The sequence below is a fragment of the Ahaetulla prasina genome, chromosome 1, assembly GCF_028640845.1.
Source record: "Ahaetulla prasina isolate Xishuangbanna chromosome 1, ASM2864084v1, whole genome shotgun sequence".
Lineage (NCBI taxonomy): Eukaryota > Metazoa > Chordata > Lepidosauria > Squamata > Colubridae > Ahaetulla > Ahaetulla prasina.
The window spans coordinates 222,863,256-222,884,950 of record NC_080539.1 but is presented as its reverse complement, the minus strand read 5'-3'; the positions used below and the strand labels follow the sequence as shown (position 1 = coordinate 222,884,950).

The 21,695-nt window shown below is 43.1% G+C and overlaps 1 protein-coding gene across 1 annotated transcript in view; it reads right to left on the bottom strand.

Moving 5' to 3' along the window:
• The window catches only part of KCNH7 (potassium voltage-gated channel subfamily H member 7), a 408,359-nt gene that overhangs the window by 97,085 nt on the left and 289,579 nt on the right, over positions 1-21,695 (bottom strand). Inside the window, exon 7 of the mRNA XM_058191645.1 lies at positions 5,245-5,670. Within this exon, the coding sequence (XP_058047628.1) occupies positions 5,245-5,670 (426 nt within the window). The remainder of the gene's footprint in view (positions 1-5,244; positions 5,671-21,695) is intronic.

Below are 21,695 nucleotides of genomic sequence, written 5' to 3'. Positions count from 1 at the left end.
CCCGATCAGCTGGGACTTGGGAGACAGAGAATAGATGGGGATAGGGCCAATCAGAATTTTTACTACCGCTTCTCCGAACTACTCAAAATTTCTGCTACCAGTTCTCCAGAACTGGTCAGAACCTGCTGAAACCCACCTCTGAGTCCTTGTCATCCCCATGTCATTTGCCTGCACCTCATTATTGACTGCAATTTGTAGTGTACAAACTGTTATTTATTTCAGCTTAAGGTATGTTGGAACTTTCATGCTGGTGTAATTGCATTTCTGTTTTTAAATGTTTTTATATTAAGTCACAAACATGAAAAAATAAAGTAGGTTAGTCAGTTGGTTAAAGAACTAATTCAAAAGGCAAGACTCCCCCTTAGCTAGACAGAGTCCATGCACACGTTTCTGGTGGATATCTGGTACCCAAAGAACTGATTAAGAATCTGCCTGGATATTTTTGCCTTAGGGTTAAGTCCACGACTTGCAACCATTCAAAGTTACAAATGGCACTGAAAAACGTATGACTGTTTTTCACCCTTACGACCGTTGCAGGATCCCCATGGTTACATGATCAAAATTTAGATGATTGGCAGTTGACTCATATTTATGATAGTTGCAGTGTCCTGGGATCGTGTGATCACCTTTTGCAACCTTCTGACAAGCAAAATCAATGGGGAAGCCACATTCACTTAACAAATGCGTTACTAACTTAACAACAGCAGTGATTCACTTAACAACTGTGTCAAGAAAGGTCATAAAATGGGGCAAAACTCACTTAACAACTTCTTGCTTAGCAATGGAAATTTTGGGCTCAATCGTGGTCATAAATCGAGGATTACCAATAGATGGCAACACGTGCATTGGCCAACTCACTAAAGTTGTATGTATGTGGGTCCCTTTTTGAGCATGCTTTCTTTGAGGGCAGAAACTGCTTCTGCATGTCTGTATTAGGAAGGATTTAGTCAGGATTTCGTTGGAGGAAAATGACTGCTTGGAGGAGATTGATCAGGCTACCCCAGTTCTTTCTATAAGCTTTCTTCTCAGTTCTGATTTTTGAAGCTTTCAGGAGTGTTAATACTATTCAACTTTCAATTTCCAAAATAAAGATGTTACTTTGATTTATAATGATGGCTGCTAGATTGAAGGGCAGCATATATTAGGAGATGATAATGCACTAGTCTGATTGCAAAACTTATTTTTGAAGTATCTACATTTGGGCAAATGCATTTTAATGTTTAAAAAAAGGAACGTAGAGTCTAACTGATTTCTTTTTTACTTACAAAGATTACTTAACTGTTAAGCTTTTGCTTGTATCCAGTCAGCTTTCCTTTCCCCCATCATCTATTTTAATTAGCTGATTTTTATTGTTTTGCATGTTTGTATCCCTCTCAATGCCTGGCAAATTGATGGGGAAGAAATGGAGGTAGTGACAGATTTTATTTTCCTGGGCTCCAAGATCACCACAGATGGGGACTGCAGCCAAGAAATTAAAAGACGCTTGCTCCTGGGGAGGAAAGCTATGGCAAATCTAGACAGTGTACTAAAAAGCAGAGACATCACCCTGCCAACAAAAGTACATATAGTCAAGGCTATGGTTTTCCCAGTTGCAATGTTTGGCTGTGAAAGTTGAACCATAAGGAAGGTTGAGCGCCAAAGAATTGAGGCCTTTGAACTCTGGTGCTGGAAAAGACTCCTGCGAGTCCCTTGGACTGCAAGATAATCAAACCGGTCAGTCCTAGAGGAGATCAACCCTGACTGCTCTTTAGAAGGCCAGATCCTGAAGGTGTAGCTCAAATACTTTGGCCACCTAATGAGAAGGAAGGAGTCACTGGAGAAAAGCCTAATGCTGGGAAAGATTGAGGGCAAAAGAAGACGGGGACGACAGAGAACGAGGTGGCTGGATGGAGTTACTGAAGCAGTAGGCATGAGCTTAAATGGACTCCAGAAGATAGTAGAGGAAAGGAAGACCTGGAGGAATGTTGTCCATGGGGTGGCGATGGGTCGGACACGATTTTGCAACTAACAACAACAAATGTTTGTATTGATGTAAAGCTCGGTTTTTATGATTGCTGGAAAGTACCCTAAGAGCCATAGGAAGTTTTGATTTTCTAATCCAAGGGTAAAAAAGCGAGATCCAACTTTAAAAATTCCCCCTTCTAATTACTGCAATAATTTCTGTAGCGCACATCATTTAAATGCTGTGTCTGTTAAAAACATGATCTTACATGAACATGTCAAGAAGGAATCCAGAGAAGGAATGAAAAAATGTAGCTCTTTCCTTTCCACCTGGTACAGGTTGTTTAATATTGCTAAATTGTTAGATAAATATCCTCTCAGGTCAAGCTTGACACCTGGTATCTTTTTTCATTCTCAGCGTAACCTATAGTCAGAGTATTCCCTTAGCTGTCTCCGATCCAAGTACTAATTCAGTCTAAACCTATTTTAGTCTCTGAGCCCACAAATGCAGCCAGATGCTAAATTATTAGGAAACAAAAGTTCTTGCTGAGCTATGCACAATCAAGTTGATATTTGTTACTAATTAGTGATATCTCTTAGCCATCCTGTTCTATAAATGGCTCTAAATCTTCCAAAATATATGGCTCTATACTTAATATGTACTAGAAACTGTTCCTTTCTAGGTAAAAAGTGGGTCAGGCTATGTCTACATCTGGGTCATACTTTGCTTAAAATTATTTTCCATGTTGACTAAGGCTAACCATCCATTTTAATATTCCACTCTGTATTACTTTTTAAAAAAAATGTATTTGTGTTCTTTGAGGCTGACTTACGACACAGAGCAATCTGTATCCTAAAATTATTATGTGGGATCTCATTTGGTTTCTTATTGTTAAGTAAAGACTTAAAAAGGAACCTGTCTCAGATTTTGGTGGGAACAAAGTGGGATCTTCCACCAAAATGAACTTTGCTGAATCACAGATGGGCAGCAGTGAAAAACGTGTGAGCAGATTTTAGTGGGAAAGCTGCTTCAAGGTGGAGCATACATTTGGAAAACCAGTGTTTAAAAAAAGGAAATATTAGGGTAGCTGACTTTTTAGCAAAAGTATATATTAGAAACATCTCAGTTTTAAAAAAAAACTATGTTTAGGGATATTGGATAGTAAACTGTGTATATTAAGGATATATTAACTGTGTATATTAAGGAAAACAGTGAATGTTAGGAATATGATTTTCCAGCCTCTTTTTAAATCATTTTAAAACAGTTATTATAGAATGTAATAATTAGCATATTCCTAAAAAGCTAAGATAAAGCAAATTAAGACTGATTCATAGATTCTTACAGAAAGATACTGCATTATCCTTTGGAAATGTCTATTTCATATCTTTGCCATAAATCTCATAATTTAACAGTTGTGTGCTAACATAATATTTTAAAAACAGAGATTTTAAGTGAATCCACAAGAGCCTACCACCACTATGCCAGGAATTATAATCAGTCACCTACTTTTTTTTTTCCTAGCATGCTGATACACAAACAGAATTATACACATGGTGTGGCTGGTAGCATTCAGCTTATTATCTTGTGGCCTTTCTAAAAACAGCGTGGGGTCAGGACTTTCTGAGCCTTGGAGAACCTCCTGGTGAAGCCTCTGAAAAACGATGGCATTTCACAAAAAGACTGGTTGACAAAGTTGTTAGCAGGGGTCTTTACTATAGGGGGATCTTGTGACAATAGGGATTTAAGAAAAAAGACTCAATGACTAAGTGGTAATTAGAGTAAGAGATAACACTGCTGACTTATATTCATAATCATTCTTATGATAGGGGCATTACCATCAGAATATTAAGCTGATCAAAAAACAAAATAAGAAGCAGCAACCCTTAAAAGGGATAATTCAGAAAATCACCAAAATTCACCCTTGTGCAGTAGGTAATGGAATAATTGTACTAATAGAAATAATTGCAGCAGTAGTAGCAGTAGTAGGAGTAGCAATAATTCTAGGAGTTGTAGGAGCAACAACAATAACTGGACATGCATTTAGAAGGAAAGAGGGAAGATTTTCTGAACTGTGTAAGCTGAATCTGACCCATGTCAGGCCTGGAAGCCATCTTTTTTGTTGGATCTTCAGGCCTGCCACATTTACTACTGTGGCACTGTGGTACAGGTGTGTACTACATCTGATATTCCAGAAGATGTACCAACATACTTGAGGGATGTTGCTTACATAGGAAGGGTGAACACAAGACAGGATTATTTCCCTACCTTTGCCTATATTATAAAATTTTATGCAGAAATAACCAGTGGGGTTTCATCTGAGCTGCGGTGGCGCAATGGTTAGAATTCAGTACTGCAGGCTACTTCTCCTGATCATCGGCTGCCAGCAGTTTGGCAGTTCAATTCTCACCAGCTCAAGGTTGACTCAGCCTTCCATCCTTCTGGAGGTTGGTAAAATGAGGACCCAGATTGTTGGAGGCAAATATTCCGACTCTGTATACCACTTAGAGAGGGCTGTAAAGCACTGTAAAGTGGTATATAAGTCTAAGTGCTGTTGCTATTGCTATCAGATACTGTTTTGAGGCGTTTCCTACCTCTTACTTGCCAAAACCAGAAGAAGACCGAGCATTCTTGTTTTGGGTGAATCCTCAGGGTGGAAGTCTCAGTCTTCTACAGGAGTGTTCAACGAAGTCAGAAAATGGGTAGGTGCTATGCTGGACAAGCAACCATGCTACTTAGAGAAGTAGCTTAGGGGAGTGGGGAGCGAGCATTGGAAGGACACACATCATCCAAGGTCTGAATACCCTTGAAGAAAACAGTGTCCATTTCGAGGGGACAAGGCTGTTTCTGCAACTTGCTTCTCCCTTGAGACTGAGGAGTTGTGGCCATTTGCTATGTCCCAAGTGTTTTAATACAGAGTTCTTTATCATGGATTGGCCCCGATGGTGACTTGAACCTGAATCTCTCCAGTCAACATCCAACACACAGTAGACATTCTCACACAGACACACAGTGGTCACACAGAATAACATACACATGCATACTGCACATTGTTGGTGTGGTAGAAAAAAAAGAATATTTTGTGCATATCCTGGTTTGTGGCACTCATACAAAATGGGAAACTATGATTTGCTATAAGTTAAGATTACTCAGTTCTCTTCCTTGTGCTTGCAAATGAGGTGGGGAAGGTGAAGAACCATCATGCGTTGGGATTTTGTCTGAACTGAGATGAAGCATGTGGCATGTACTTATGGAATGACACATAACATTAAAAGCAAGCAAGTTGCGTGCTTCGTTTGGCTTACCTCATCCGAGCCAGATCCAAAGATCAGCAGGTCAAAAGGTATTGCAGCAACCATGTCAATTAGGAACCAGCCTTTGAAGTAGTGAATTGCTATTCTCGCCGGGTCACTTACCACTTCTTCATTCTGGTTGACATATGTCGTTCGGAAGTTTATGAGAATGTCAATGATAAACATAATATCCACAATTAAGTCTACCATGTTCAAGGGGTTGCAGGAATAGCCACACACCCGCCTCTTCTGTTCTTCGCTGTCATTGAGAAGGAAGGCTGCCGAGTAAGGGGTGAAGATGGCAGTGTAGATCACAAGCAGTAAAATGAGCCAATCCCAGACGGCTTTGAAAGGGCTGTAGTGCAATATCGTAAACTTGTTGATGCGAGGTGTTTGGAGCTTATATTCTGGCAGGACATCAGCTCCCAAAGATAGGACCTTGGGAAGTAAAAAACAAACAAACAAACACCACCAAACCATCCAATGAGTCAAGTAGAAATGGAACAAACTATCAGATAAATACATCTATTTCTGAACAAGGTTTCTGAAAAGGCAATGCAAGATAATTGTGCTGAATTTAGAATGGGCAATGTGATTTTTAAAAATGTTATTTGTGATTGGTATCTATATGAGAGAGACAATTATTAAGATTCCTGAGGCTTGAAAGTAAATGAGAATTACTAGGAAAGGACAAAAAAACGATCTAACATTCTGTATAACTCCCCTGCTGTCTAAAAATCAACAACCATTTATTCTCTGTTCCACAGAAGCATTTCTGAAGTGATAGATGGATAATGAACCTAGGCCAGAGATGGCTCCTGGAAACAGCCAAAATCTAGTTTGCACTCAAAAAGGATCTTCTCATGTCAGCTACCCCTGTTGCTTTCCCAGTGCTAACTCCTTATTCCCTTGGGAAATAAATATGTTCCTCTTGATTACATATTCCAATTGCCATCACCTTTTCTCTGAAATATTAAGCAACAGCTTCTTTGTCTGTCCATGGCCGAGTCCTGTTGCTCACCTGTAAAGCAGCTGTACAAATGGAGATGGTTGTGTGGCAGATGTTTGACGGCATGATTGTGGATATCTGGGGTGGAACAAGCTAGTGTGTGAGACTAATCAGTAGATTCCCACTTCCTGTTCACAGTTGATTGGTCTACACATAGCACTAATAATAATATTTTGTTGTGGCATATTGAGCAACCAAAATGGCGTGATTCATAAATTATATATTATGCTATAATGAATAGCTACTTTCACACTTTATACCATGATGCAAACTGCATGCTCTTTATCATTATATGTAAGCCAGGCCAAAATATGATGCATTTTATAAATAGATAAGCTAGACCAGCAGAAGACATTTTAATATCAGAGGCAAGGACAAGAAACATATAAAGAACGGTTGCTGGAACTGGATACTGTATGTCTAATCTGAGGAAAAGAAGGACTAGGGGAGACATGATAGCAGTATTCCAATATCTCAGGGTCTGCTACAAAGAAGAGGGAGTCAAGCTATTCCCCAAAGCACCTGAAGGCAGGCAAGAAGCAATGGGTGGAAACTAATCAAGGAGAGAAGCAACCTAAAACTTTCCTGACAGTTAGAACAATTAATCAGTGGAACAACTTGCCTCCAGAAATTGTAAATGCTCCAACACTGGAAGTTTTTAAGAAGAAATTGGACAATCAATTGTCTGAAGTGGTGTAGGGTTTCCTGCCTAAGCAGGGAGTTGGACTAGAAGACCTCCAAGGTCCCTTCCAACTCTGTTATTCTATTCTATTCTGTTCTGTTCTGTTCTGTTCTGTTCTGTTCTGTTCTATTCTACTCTACTCTACTCAATTCTGTTTTTCAGGGTCAAACCTTTTGGATGCCTCCCTTCCCCAGACTACCCTGTCATGTTAGCCATCAGTTAAAATGCGAGTGGCTACCTTTGAGGGGAAGCAGACCTGTTTAGATGCTGGGGCTAAACATAAGCTGGGAGGAACAAGAAGTCCATGGCAATCATAGCATGAGTATTATGAGCTCCCAGAGCTGCAAGAGTTTGAATCTCCATTAGAGAATTAGATTGTACTGTATCTCTGCCATCTAGGATTCACTCTCAGTACATTCTGTTTTTGAGGCTGGCCTGCTTCCACCTTTTTGCTCAGCCTTCACCCACCTTGCCACTTCCAAATGCCTAGGTTCATCTTTGGATCCCCACCAGAATTACAATAAACCATGACCAGCACTTTTTTTTTAAAGAAGGAAGAATCAGCTGGGATCCCTGTGCCTGCAGCGTCAAAGGTGGCCACCCTTCCAGCCTCAATTATATTTAGACCACTGACTTTTCCCTGTTCCATATATGAAAGCAGATTATAGGAATTCAGAATCATTGAGCTAGATGGGGTCCTTTAGAATACCAAATCTAATTTTCAGATCACTGAAGGAACTGGAATCAAAAGAATCAGTCCTAACAGGTCAGAAGAATCTTTTTTTTGGGGGGTGGGGGGCGGCGGTGTCGGTTGCTTTGAATGGTTGCTAAACAACCAATTGCAACCAATCACGGACTACCTGTGTTTTATGTAAATATCATAAATAAAAGCCTCATGTTTTCAAAAAAAACTCCAAAGACTCGTTTTCTTTTGCTTATCTTTAAATGATAGCACTTGGATAATTGCATTTACATATTTTTTAAAAAAAAAACTTAAATGTTATTTAAGCAACTTTCCCCCCCTCCCCAAAATTATTCACTTTATGGTGCATTTGTCAGGAAATTATAATCAGGGTACCTAAATACAATGAATAAATTTTATTAAAAGCAGACGTGACAAAGTTGTTTTTTTTAAAATTAAAGTAGCATAGAAGAAACAGAAAAAGATCATGAAAGGGTCAAAGGGGAAAAAAGAGCAAAGAATAGTAAAATAGCAGGAACAAGAAAGGTATCTAAAGAAGTGACTTCCGATCTTTGCAGCAGTTTGAAACATAGTTACCATCTCTATCCTCCCACATAGTGTAGCTATCTTCTTCCCATAAATAAACCTTTAAAATCAATAAATCCTAAAACCAGCAATACAATTTTGTCTATTTTCAGCAAAAAAGGTCTATAAAGGGAGTCAGTCTAGTACCTAAATACTAGAAGGCTACATGCATTGAGAGTAGCACAGGATAGCTACCCATTATAGGAAAAACTAGGGAAAACGCACCAGTAAAAACAAAAGAAGATAGACTGATGATACACATGCGCTCATTTGAAAAGTTTAATTAAAAACAGCATACATTTTGTGATAGTAGGTTAGATTGTATTGACCTTCCCACTTTGACACAGTTTTGCAGGTCCTGAAGATCTAGTTTTACCAACAGACCTGGGCTCTAGAGTGGGATGGAGCCCATCAAGTAGCCTATTTGATTGATTGTTGTCACTAGGGAGTGGTGGTGGGGTTATTGTTTTTATTGTTTGTACATTTTCTTTTCTTTTTCTCTCTTAACGACCCTGTAATCCCTTGCATTGGGGTAGAGTTGTGGCGACTGAATGGAGCTGAGCGTTTACTGTCCAGATGCCCTTCCTGATGCCTACGTGGAGGTCACAGCAGACAATAACTCAGAGAAATATCTGCTGCTACTTAGGAACGAACTCATGGCCTCCTGATTGTGAAGAGAGAGCTCTACCTCTAGGGCATCGGGCTGCTGGTTTTTATATTTTGTATATTGCATTTTTATTTTTATAAGACACCTAGAGTCACTGAGAGCGTGGCCATATAAATTTACTCAAATAAATTAATAAAAAAATTATAGGACAGTGATCAAGTGAACTCTGTACCTGCCCAATCTACTGCAGCTTCAAGATCCTTACACAGCATCCTTCTCCCTTTTGGTGTCACAAAGACCTTGCTCTGGGCAGCAGGACTAGGCCAAGCACTTGAAAGAAGGGCTTTTGATGAGTGTGGGTTAAGTCCAAATAAAGAAATTCTTTTTTTTTAAAACTTTAAAGCACTCCCATCCTTCCAAAGGACGGACTTTGCTGCAGTAAGTTCATGTTTTGTTGTGGAATAATGTGCAATTAGGCTACACTGACAATAATATACCCAACCTTGCTTGAGATCTTTCTTGAGGTCAGAAGCAGGAAAGCTTCTGATAGTTGTAGGTTGATATTGGGTGACTAAGAGCTGCAGCAGGTAGGCTGATGAGACAAAATGGAAAGACCTTTCCATGAAAAGGTCTTTTTTTCTCCCCTTGATTTTCTTGGGGTGTGTGTGTCTTTTTTTTTTTTCATTTTATACATTATGTTAAACCTGTTTTATTGCTTACAGTCTACTTTTAAATATTTTAGTCTCTTTAAAATCTACTAGTTTTCAGCCACAGTCATCACTGTGAGCTTCAGAATGGGTTTTCTAGAATTGGAGGGGGGAAAAAATGCCACCATAATTACTTTAAAAACGGTATTCTTTAAGCTGAAAAGCAGTTTGAACTTCTGCTGTCGTTTTTGTTAAAAGTGAAGACTCCTTTGAATTGAACTCAACTCCTGGTGATTTTCATTTCTTGGCCACAGTGCAGAAGTTTTTCAATTGCTGCCTTCTGAAATGTTTTTGTGATTTTTCAATCTAGTCTGATTAAGTTTTTAGTCTCCATCCAAGCAGTAACCAAGCACAACGCTGGTTGGCTTTTAGATACAGGTAGAGCCACTTGCTTCTGCCGCATGTGGAGCTTACCATTTTCATTAGTGCCTGTTTTCTTTGGATCATCTGATTGTCTTACACAAATCAAGAGAAGCCATAATTATTTTCTATTCTGCTTCCACTAAAACCATCAAGACTTCTCAGCCAGACTAATTCCCCCCCCCCTCAAAAGAACATGATTAATAGCTGCACTCGCCCTATCTCCTGCAGGAAAGAAGCAAATTCAATTGCTAAATGTATAACAAATTCAGGTTCATAAATGAAAATTAAGCTAACGGTTACCTCCTCCCTCCTCAGTGATTGAGGGAGGGGAAAACTTTAAGATTATATTAACTTTCAGAACAACAATAAAGAAAACAATTTCGAACTTTATTGGACTTCACTTGAACTCCAGCCTTTTTCCAGTACAAAACACATTTGAATTTATATAGAGAGAGTGGTTAACTGCAAAATATGCCCAACAGTATTTTAGTAGTAGCCATCCCCAGTCCTGTTTTGCTGCATTCGCACACAAAACCACAAGGCAAATCTGTTGTAAATTATGTTCCGGTTCCAAAACAAAATAGTTCTAGCTATGCCAAAAATACCACGAGATCCAATACAGTAATACAGACTATATTTAAGATATTGAATTTCTTATAAACTCAACCAATGAATCTGCCAACAAAATAGCAATAGCAATAGCACTTAGACTTATATACCACTTCACAGTGCTTTACAACCCTCTCTAAGTGGTTTTACAGAGTCAGCATATTGCCCCCAACAATCTGAGTCCTCATTTTACGCACCTTGGAAGGATGGAAGGCTGAGTCAACCTTGAGCCTGGTGAGATTTGAACTGCAAAATTGCAGGAAGCCGGTAGTCAGCAGAAGTAACCTGCAGTACTGCACTCTAATCAGTGCACCACCGTGGCTCATGCAAATTTACAGATATGTAAATATGCAATCTGAAATAAACCAATACATTCAAATACGTACATCTCTTGTTAACTCTTAAAAATAATGACATTCTAATGAATTAAAGCAAAATGGGTGACTAAAATACCATTAATTTAGATTCCCATGAGACAATTTCAATCCCACCAAATATAAGTACCATATTTTTCCGAGTATAAGACACACCTTTTTCCCCCAAAAATGAGGGTGAAAATCTGGGTGCGTCTTATACTGGGTGCGTCTTATACTCTGAATGTAGCCCCGCCCAGCTTCTCAAACGGAGGTTTCAGATGCTGACGAAAGCATCAGAAAGGAAGCTTCAGAAAAGAAACCCCCAAACAGAGCTTCAGAGGCTTTTTTTCTGATGCTGTTTCAGAGGCATTAAAAAAAAGGTTTTTCTGAAATGGAGTTTCAGAAGCTTCATAGGGAGAAAAAAAAGCAAGGCACAGAGCTCACAACCAGGGAACCTGTTGCTAAAATTCACCTCTGGAACAGCTGATTGGAGGTATTCCGGGAGGTCGATCCACCTGCCAATCAGCTTTTTTCTTATTTTCCTCCCCAAAAACTAAGGTGCGTCTTATACTCCGAAAAATACGGTACATTTCAAATCTGTAATAATAGGTAGAAATGCAGAGTGGGGGACTTGGATTAAATTAGATATGGGTATTAAATTAGTCATGGCTAACTTGCTTCAAAATGATTTCAATGGAATTACAGCATGAACAATTAATCTGGATCCAACCAATATTTTGATGTAATTTCCATAATCCTTCATTCAACTTCAAAAAGCATTGCTTACATAAATTATAGCAGAATATAACCACGTTTTTCAGTCAAAGGAGTTTATACACTTTATTGCTCTACTTATCCCCAAATTAAGGTTGTGATATATCAAACAGCAGAATGAATTAGTTTGTATATATTAAATTAACAGCCTTTAGCTACTTCAGAGAAGATATGGTAGTGTTCCAAAGGAGATAATAATAACAGAGTTGGAAGGGACCTTGGAGGTCTTCTAGTCCAACCCCCTGCCCAGGCAGGAAACCCTACACCATTTCAAACAAATGGTTATCCAACATTTTCTTAAAAATTTCCAGTGTTGGAGCATTCACAACTTCTGCAGGCAAGTTGTTCCACTTATTCATTGTTCTAACTGTCAGGAAATTTCTCCTTAGTTCTAAGTTGCTTCTCTCCTTGATTAGTTTCCACCCATTGCTTCTTGTTCTACCCTCAGGTGCTTTGGAGAGTAGTTTGACTCCCTCTTCTTTGTGGCAACCCCTGAGATATTGGAACACTGCTATCATGTCTCCCCTAGTCCTTCTTTTCATTAAACTAGACCAGTGGTAGTCAACCTGGTCCCTACCGCCCACTAGTGGGCGTTCCAGTTTTCATGGTGGGCGGTAGGGGTTTTGTCCGATACTGAAGCACTTTCCTTTTTTTTAAATTTAATTGACTTTTTAAAAAAAATTTACACCATTATTTAAAAACATTTTCATTAGGTTTTCATAAAATTCCCCGTGACAATTTAAATTTCTCAAAATATACTATTTAACTACAGTAAGTTGTTTTATAAAGATTTATTCTGCCAAACTTAGTGACATAAAGTATTTGGTAAGTAATTATTATCATATGCTTTAAATTGCTGTAACTCTGCTTTATAAATTTTATAAAGTAAAGTTACTTCCCTACTTTATAAATCACCATTACTGTGGAACCGGTGGGCGGTTAGAAAATTTTACTACTAACAGAGATACAAAAGTGGGCGGTAGGTATAAAAAGGTTGACTACCCCTGAACTAGACATACCGAGTTCCTGCAACCATTCTTCATATGTTTTAGCCTCCAGTCCCCTAATCATCTTTGTTGCTCTTCTGACACATTCTGATCAATCTGTTCTGACCTAGGCTCCCTTAAAAAGCAGGAAACAGACTCTTGGTCCCAGCAAAACCTCTTTTATTTATACAACTATGAATTACTTTCATTCACAGTCAGCAAGGCTTGTCCAAACAGTTTTTCAAAGGAATATTTACAAACCCACCTTATCTCGCTTAGCAAGCTGCCACATAACTTGTTTCCAAATACAGTGTAAGGCAAAACTTGGCACAGAGTCTCTTAAAGTCACGAACAGAACTTTCCACTCTTGAAATGACCGAATGAATGAATTGTTTCCTGCAAGAGCCCCGTCCCCATTTGCTCCTCTTTTGTTTCCTATGGGAGGGACCAATTACTTCCAAGGTGTGGCTTTACTCCCAAGTCGACCCTGCTTTCTAAGTTGTTCTTGTCTTCTGGCAGCTCTGCGCATGCACACACTGTGAATGGGCTCCAGCTGTTCCTCTGCCACACTGCTGTCTAGCTCCATCTCTGATGCAGAGCCTTCATCCGAGCTTTCCTCAGGCCGCAGTACTGGCCCATGTTCCTCCCCAACCTCCTCACTGTCTGACTCTGCTGCCAGCTCCCCTGGCCGCTGGCAGACCACAACACAATCTGACTAAGAGCACACATCCTTTTTTTCATCTTCCTTGCCACATGGGACTCAATGAACAATACTATCAGGAGCAAAGAATCAGGGCCATTCATAAAGTTGAAACATAGATGATTTATTAGTCAACTAACAGCACTAAATTGGCACTAGATAAGGGTCCATTGAATTTGCAGGGGGATGGACTTGGATCTCTTGTGGCAATGCAAGGACTCTAAACTGATGACATGTTTAACTCCCCCCCCCCCCCGAGCTGTACCTGCTTTTCTACAAATACCTACTTTTATCATCTGGGGATGTTCCTTAAATTCAGAGTATACCAATTCTAAGATGTTGCTTTGGGGAGTATAATCACTGCTTTAGTTTAGTTTAGTTTTTCTTTTTTTGCTAGTCTAGTTTATTAGTTACCATATGCCCAAGCAGCTACCAGAAGAGGCCTACTCTTCATTCTAATTGTGTTATGAATTCCTGTTCTAATGGATGTTTGCGGAATGTATTAAAAGCATTATTTAAAAAGTTCATTCAAATTTAGGACTGAGTTTCAGTATTATTAAAAATGTATTATTATACCAGTAATTACTGGGATCTCAAAACACCCTTAATGTGAATCTTATTATCTCAATATAAAAAAAAAAGTTCAAAGAAATCTCATATTAGCATTTTTTGGAAGAGACTAAACAGCGTGTCAATTGCACTGTACTCTTCACATGAAATTTCTTTGGGTCAAGAAAGAGTAAGATATAAACAGATACTTCAGAATTTATTACATTCTCAGTACTGGAGTTAATTAGCTAGTACAACCCTTTGGGAGGTGGGTTGGGGATGAGGTTGGGAAGCAATGGCAAAGCTGTAGGAGAAAAATCTCTCATTATTGATCAGGTAATGCTCTCTGCTTCCCAATTAAACTGCTATTTTCTAGAGAAACTGCATTTAAGGTTTTCTCTGTAATTGCATGGGGCTAAGTTTTCAAATTGGAGCACTGGGTAATGTGGAATGATGTAAAGCCAAAGACATGAGCAGCATGCAGTATGTTCTCCCAACATGCTTTGCTTGGAACAGAGAGACTGCCCCAGATCTCTGGAACAGTCTTTTCGTTGAGAGATCACATGCATTACTAGGGAGGCTTTTATTTAGTTAGAGAGTCTGCTGAACTTCCACAGCTATCAAATAATAATAATAAAAAAATGACTCAAGGTGGAGTTAGATGAACATTCAGCAAAAACACCAGATTGCAAAATTGTACCACATGATAGGAAAATTCGTAAAATGTTCAGAATGAACATCTTAGGTCCAGGCTTGCCTGAAAGGGGACTAACCAAGCTTGCTTGGTTGGGGACCCCTGTTATACAGGACCCCAAATGCATTGAAGAGATGTATCATACTTTTCAGAGTATAAGACACACTCCCCACCCCCCAAAAAGAGGGTGGAAATGTTGGTGCATCTTATACATTGAATACAGCCATTTTTGGCCTCCCAAAACCTCGCCCCATGTGTCTTATTTTCACCAAAACAAGGCCTGTTTTTCACAAAAAAATGGAATGAGCAGAGGGTTTGGGAGGCCTGCAGAGTGCTCCTTGGGGCCAGGGAGGGCAAAAACCGGATGCGTGGAGGCCAAAAACCTTTTTTTTCTTGTTTTCCTCTTCGAAATCTTGGTGTGTCTTATACTCCGGTGTGTCTTATAGTCTGAAAAATACGGTAGTCATCTATTTCATTGTATATAATAGATTCTTTTTTTTTAAAAAAAGCAGCAGCCTGTATTACTTATTCCTTACAGAGGCTCAACAAAAACCATCTCTTTGGGAAATGAGAGCAATAACACAATGGCGGCTATCATCTCAGCACAGGATGTTGTATGCTGCATAAACCTCAGAAAAGGTTTACGCGCAGGACCTTGATCCAGGTTTGCGCAGAGAGGCCCTACAATGCATCAGGAAGGAGGCAGAATCTGCCGTTGCAATGCCCTATTTCTTGCACATTCGCTTTATGCAGACTGAATAATGCAGAGATTTTGTGTGGGCATATTTTAATTTTTCATTTTCAGCATTCCCTTTATTAGCCGTTTATAGACTTTAAAAAAAAACCTCAAAAAGCAAAATGTGTTTACCGCTCGTAAATTTCCTTGCTCTTCGGATGTTTTTTTTTTTCCCCCTCCACAATTTTACTTTAGATAATTATCACCTTCATACTAATTCCAATGGTAGCTGAGGTTATACGCTATTGTGAGTCTATTGTTCCAGACCAGTTCAGAATAGAAAAACTTCATTTCTCAGTTTAACAAACTGTCTGTCTTCCTACCTATTTATATTCATGCTCCTGTTAAACGCACTTCTCTAAAAATGAAAATTGTCATGTTTTTGCACAAAGATGTGGGTGTAAAACATCACATAACAATTTAGTCCTTCTAAATAAGTGGTTCAATTTAGGGCTTTGAATTTTCTTTTTTACACTGGCTGTGTTTGCAAATATGGAGAAGGCTGCAATTTTGCACGTTTATCTTTTAGTAAGCTCTTAACTGTGAATCTTTTACATAAACATGCACACAAACTCTGTTAAATTCCATGAGAAGTAATCCTTCCTGAAGTAGCTGCGTTTAATCTTAGTTAAGCAAAAGGCAGGATTGCTGCCTTGAAACGTATTATTTATTTATTTATTTATTAATCATATTTATATACCGCCCTATCTCCCGAAGGACTCAGGGCGGTTTACAGGCACTTAAAAATACATAATACATAAATACAATATAAAACAATTAAAAAACTTATTCTAAAGCCCGTTATTAAAATATAAAAACAAAACCCAATTAAAACCCATAAATTTAAAATCTAGCTCAGTCCTGCACAATTAAATAGGTATGTTTTAAGCCCGCGGCGGAAGGTCCGAAGGTCCGAAAGCTGACGAAGTCCGGGGGGTAGTTCGTTCCAGAGGGTGGGAGCCCCCACAGAGAAGGCCCTTCCCCTGGGCGTCGCCAGACGACATTGCCTCGCTGACGGCACCCTGAGGAGACCCTCTCTATGAGAGCGCACGGGTCGGTGAGAGGTATTCGGTAGCAGTAGGCGGTCCCGTAAATAACCCGCCCAATGCCATGGAGCGCTTTAAAGGTGGTCACCAGAACCTTGAAGCGCACCCGAAGGCCACAGGTAGCCAGTGCAGTCTGCGCAGGATGGTGTCATGCGGGAGCCACGAGGGCTCCATCTATCACCCGCAGCCGCATTCTGGACTAACTGTAGCCTCCGGATGCCCTTCAAGGGGAGCCCCATGTAGAGAGCATTGCAGTAATCCAGGCGAGACGTCACGAGTGCGTGAGTGACCGTGCATAGGGCATCCCGTCCAGAAAGGCGCAACTGGCGTACCAGGCGAACCTGGTAAACGCTCTCCTGGAGACGGCCACAAATGATCTTCTAGAGACAGCCGCTCATCCAGGAGGACGCCTGTTGCGAACCTCTCCATCGGGGCCACTGACTCGCCACCGATGGTCAGCCGCGGATTTAGCTGACTGTACCGGGATGCCGCATCCACAGCCACTCTGTCTTGGCGGGATTGAGCTTGAGCCTGTTTCTCCCCATCCAGACCCGCACGGCCTCCAGACACCGGGACAGCACTGATAGCTTCGCTGGGGTGGTCCGTGTAGAAAAGTACAGCTGGGTGTCATCCGCATACAGCTGGTACTTCACACCGAAACCACTGATGATCTCACCCAGCGGCTTCATGTAGATAAAGAACAGTAGGGCGAGAGGATCGACCCCGCGGCACCCCACAAGTGAGGCGCCGGGGCCGACCTCTGCCCCCTGTCAACACCGACTGCGACCGTCGGAGAGATAGGAGGAGAACCACCGATAAACGGTGCCTCCCACTCCCAATCCCTCCAACCGCGCAGCAGGATACCATGGTCGATGGTATCGAAAGCCGCTGAGAGGTCTAATAGGACCAGGGCAGAGGAACAACCCCTATCCCTGGCCCTCCAGAGATCATCCACCAACGCGACCAAAGCCGCCTCCGTGTTGTAACCGGCCGGAAACCGACTGAACGGGTCTAGATAGACAGTTTCATCCAGGTGTAAGGGAAACTGATATGCCACCATATTTCTACAACCTTCGCCAAGCGAAGGTTGAGACCGGACGATAATTACCTAAAACAGCCGGGTCCAGGGAAGGCTTTAAGGAGGGGCCTCACCACCGCCTCTTTCAAGGCGGCCGGAAGACGCCCACCAAAGAAGCGATCAGAATCGCCTGAGCCAGCCTCGTGTCACCTCCCGAGTGGCCAGCACCAGCCAGGAGGGGCACGGGTCCAGTAAACACGTGGTGGCATTCAGCCTACCCAACAACCTGTCCATGTCCTCGGAGCCACAGGGTCAAACTCATCCCAGACAATATCGCCAAGACCACCCTCGAACATCTCACCCGTCACCGCAATCTTGGTCCAGACCATCCCGGTTGAACGATTTTATCGTATAGATAACCGTTAAACTCTCAGCACGCCCCTGCAACGGGTCATCCCGCCCCTGGTGTAGGAGGGAGCGAGTCACCAAACAGGGCGGCTGGGCGGTTATCTGCCGATGCAATGAGGGAGGAGGCGAGCTACGCCGCTTCTCAATGCCACTAGGTAAGTCCTAGTATAGGACTTCACTAGTGTCCGATCAGCTCGAACGGCCAGACCTCCAGGAACTCTCTAGGCGCCTTCTCCGCGCTCATCCTCTCAGCTCCTCGGAGAACCAAGGAGCCGGTTGGGACCTGCGCCGGGTCAGAGGTCGCAAAGGCACGACACGGTCTAAGGCCCCGCCGCGCCCGCTCCCAGGCCGCAACAAGTTCCTCAACCGAGCCGTGAGCCAGACCTCAGGAAATGGCCCAAGCTCCGTCCGAACCCATCCGGTCCATCAGGCGCCTGGGACGGAACCAACGATCGGCTCCGCCTCCCTGCGGTGGTGAATGGCGGTCAGAAAGTCCAGGCGAAGAAGAGAGTGATCTGACCATGACAAAGGTTCAATGACTATTTCCTTTAAGTCCAGATCTCTCAACCACTGACCAGAGACAAAATCAGGTCCAGAGTGCCACCCCAATGTGAGTAGGGCCATCAACTACTTGGGTCAGGTCCAAGGTCATGGAAGCCATGAACTCCCGAGCTGCCGTCGATGACGAGCCGGAAGATGGCAGTTAAAGTCCCCATGACTAAAAGTCTGGGGTCTCAACTGCCACCCCAGCCAGCACCTCCAGGAGCTCGGGCAGGCGGCTGTCACGCAGCAAGGAGCCAGGTACGTGACCAGCAAGCCCATCTGACACCTATGACCCCACCTCACAAAGAGGGATTCACACCCGCAATCTGAGGTACAGTGGTCTCCTCGGCTCTAGACTCTCTTTAATAACAACCGCCACCCCGCCACCCCTACCCTGGGCCTCGGCTGATGGAATGCACGGAAACCCGTGGGCACATCTCGACCAGGGCACGCCTTCAGTGCCCAACCAGGTCTCCGTAACGCCTATAATATCCGCTGCACCCCTGAATCTGATCATGTATTAGGGGGCCTTATTGGCCACGGACCGTGCTGTATAACATCAGACGAAGGCCCAGGCTCTGAGGGTCTTGACCATCCGGGAACGGGAGAAGGAGGGGATCGCGCGATCGCCTGCAGACATCGAGCGCGCCCCCAGAACGATACGGTCCCCCTTCCGCCATATCTGCCCCTCCCACTTACTGCAAATGGAACCACCTCACCAAAAGGAACGAATCCCCCTATAACCTCCGAACCCATTACTGAACCGCCACGAGCTGCGCAAGGACTGGCTCCCACCCGCGGGCTACTCCCAATACCCGCCCTAACCTCCCACCCTCCCGACGGGTTCTCTCCCACCCGTCGAATCCCTCCCTCCCAACCCTTAAAATCCCCATTAAAACTCCCTTAAAAATTTCTTAAAACAACTAATTAAAAGCCCCTAAGCCTCCTATTTTTAGCATGCCACCTCGGGCTCCAAAGCCTGTCTCAAGGTGGGCCTCGATAGTATGGAGGGCCAAACCCGCGAGAGGGGCGCCTCGCAGGGCAAGAAGGTCAGCCGAACGTCGCATCACCAAGAAAGTCCGCAGGAGGCCCATCCTGGGCCGGTCAAGATGGTAACAGATGATACAGTGACCACAACCGTCTGTCAGTCAGTCCTGATGGGAAGCAGTCAATAGTGATCCTCGTGGGTAGAAAACAAAACCATTCATTCAGTCAGTTCGCCACCCACCTATAAATAGTCAGGGGTGACTAAGGAAGAAGGAGAGGGGGCGGACCGATGGTAGAGATGTTAAACAGGCCGCCGCCACCTTGAAGCGCCGAGGTAGGCCGCCGCCACCGCCACCTCCGCCCGCCGCCGCCACCAAAGCGCCCCATCGCCAAGATGAGGCCACCGACATCCCCCAACTAGGAAGGGACGCCAGTCACCCACCGACGCCAGCGCCAGACGAAAAGCCAGGCCGCCACCGCCGCCGCCAGAAACCAACAAGGCCGACGGGGCCCGTAGGCCCTCCAGATCTCCACTGGGCACAACCTCCTCCGGGCTCCGGCCTCCTCGCCCCTGAAGTCGCCCGTCATCCATCTTCCTCCACGACTGAAGCCTCCATCAGGGCGGGGATCTATGGGGCCCAAGATGTCAGGCCCCGCCGCCGCCGCCGCCGCCGCCGCCAGAATGCCAAAAAGGCCGGGCGGCAGCCCGGCAAGCCGCAGGCCGCCCAGCAAGCCGCCCGCTAACTGCCAGGCCGCCACTGCTTCCTCCCACGGGCGGGGTCCAAGGGGCCTGAACATCAGAGACCCCGCCGCCGCCGCCACCGCCGCCGCCGCCAGACCGCCGAAAGGCCGGGCGGCAAGCCGCTGCCGCCCGCAAGCCGGCAAGCCGCCGCCAGCCGCCATGACCACCGCTGCAGCAGGACGCCCGCTCCTCCCAACGCCCCGGAGTCGCCCTGCGCCAAGTCACCCCTCCTCCGGGTGACTGGATGCTCCTCCATCAGGTCCGGGGGCCCAAGATGTCACCAAGGCCCCCCCCAGAACCGGACAGGGCCCGAAAAGGCCCACTGCCGCTCCCCGATCAGCAGGGCGGCGCCATCTTGGACATGCTCAGTAGGCTCAGTATTACCAGCTGCACGTTTGAAATGTCATTATCTCTAAATAATATGCAGGTAGACCTCGACTTACAACCGTTCGTTTAGTGACTGTTTGAAGTTACAATGGCACTGAAAAAAGTGACTTACAACCAGGCCTTGCACTGATGACCCTTGCACTATCCCCACAGTTATGTGATCAAAATTTGGATGCTTGGCAATTAGCATGTATTTCTAATGGTTGCAACATCTTGGGATCACGTGATCATTATTTATGAACTTTCCAGCTAGATTACAACAAGCAAAGTCAATAGGGGAAGCCATATTCACTGAACAACTGCAATGATTCACCACAGTAGCAAAAAAGGTTGTAAAATCAGGTGCTATTCACTTAATAATTGCCTTGCTTATCCATGGTAATTCTGGTCCAATCGTGATCGTAGGTTAAGGACTACCTGTATCTCTTATATCTAGTGAAGCTGTAATGTATCTTTGCAATATCTCAATTCATAACAACATTTCTAGCTGCAGCGTTTATATGCAGCTAGAAATATCCAGTGATTTGGATTAAAAGATCAGTACTGAACCACAGGAGTTGTTCTTGGGCTGATCTAAAATCACTTTACTGTTGGTGGGTAAATGCTATTCAAGCAATGGCTTTAAGAAAGTATTGTTCCAGATAGTACCACAAATTATAAACTATATTCTAGAGGCTTCCACAGCAAACTCTGGTGATCCAAAATGATGGCACATGTGACGATGACACCTTATAAATGCCGTTTGCACACCTACATTAAACAACCTTTTTCTTAGGATTTGCCTGATGACATCATCAAGCATGTCCTCATCTTGGCTCTGTCATAGTTTGCTATGGATACAAGTACTGCGACCAATCCCTGGAAGATTTTCCTGGCTGTCTTGGATTCTCCATCTTCTGTTTTCTATGGCATAGTTAATTTAATTCAATTATTTCCCATCTTGATGTATCTTTCATCTTTCATATTTGAAGCAGGTGCTGGCAATGAACAAACTTTCACAATGTTTATCAATCTCTTCCATATTGCAGTTGCCTAATCCAATCCTGTAATTTTAGGTTCATCCATTTCTCCAATCATTGCATTGCAATTCCCTTATTAATAATAGTATTGTGTCCCTTCTAGATATTGCATTTTGCTATAGAATTCCTGTCTTCCATCCCTGCGTGTACAGTCGGGACATACAACTGTGTAACACTGATGTTTACTGGACATTTACTAATTCCAGTAACTATATTACTTATCGGACTGTAGCTAAACACTCATTCCAAAGCATTGAGTATTATCACCTTTATA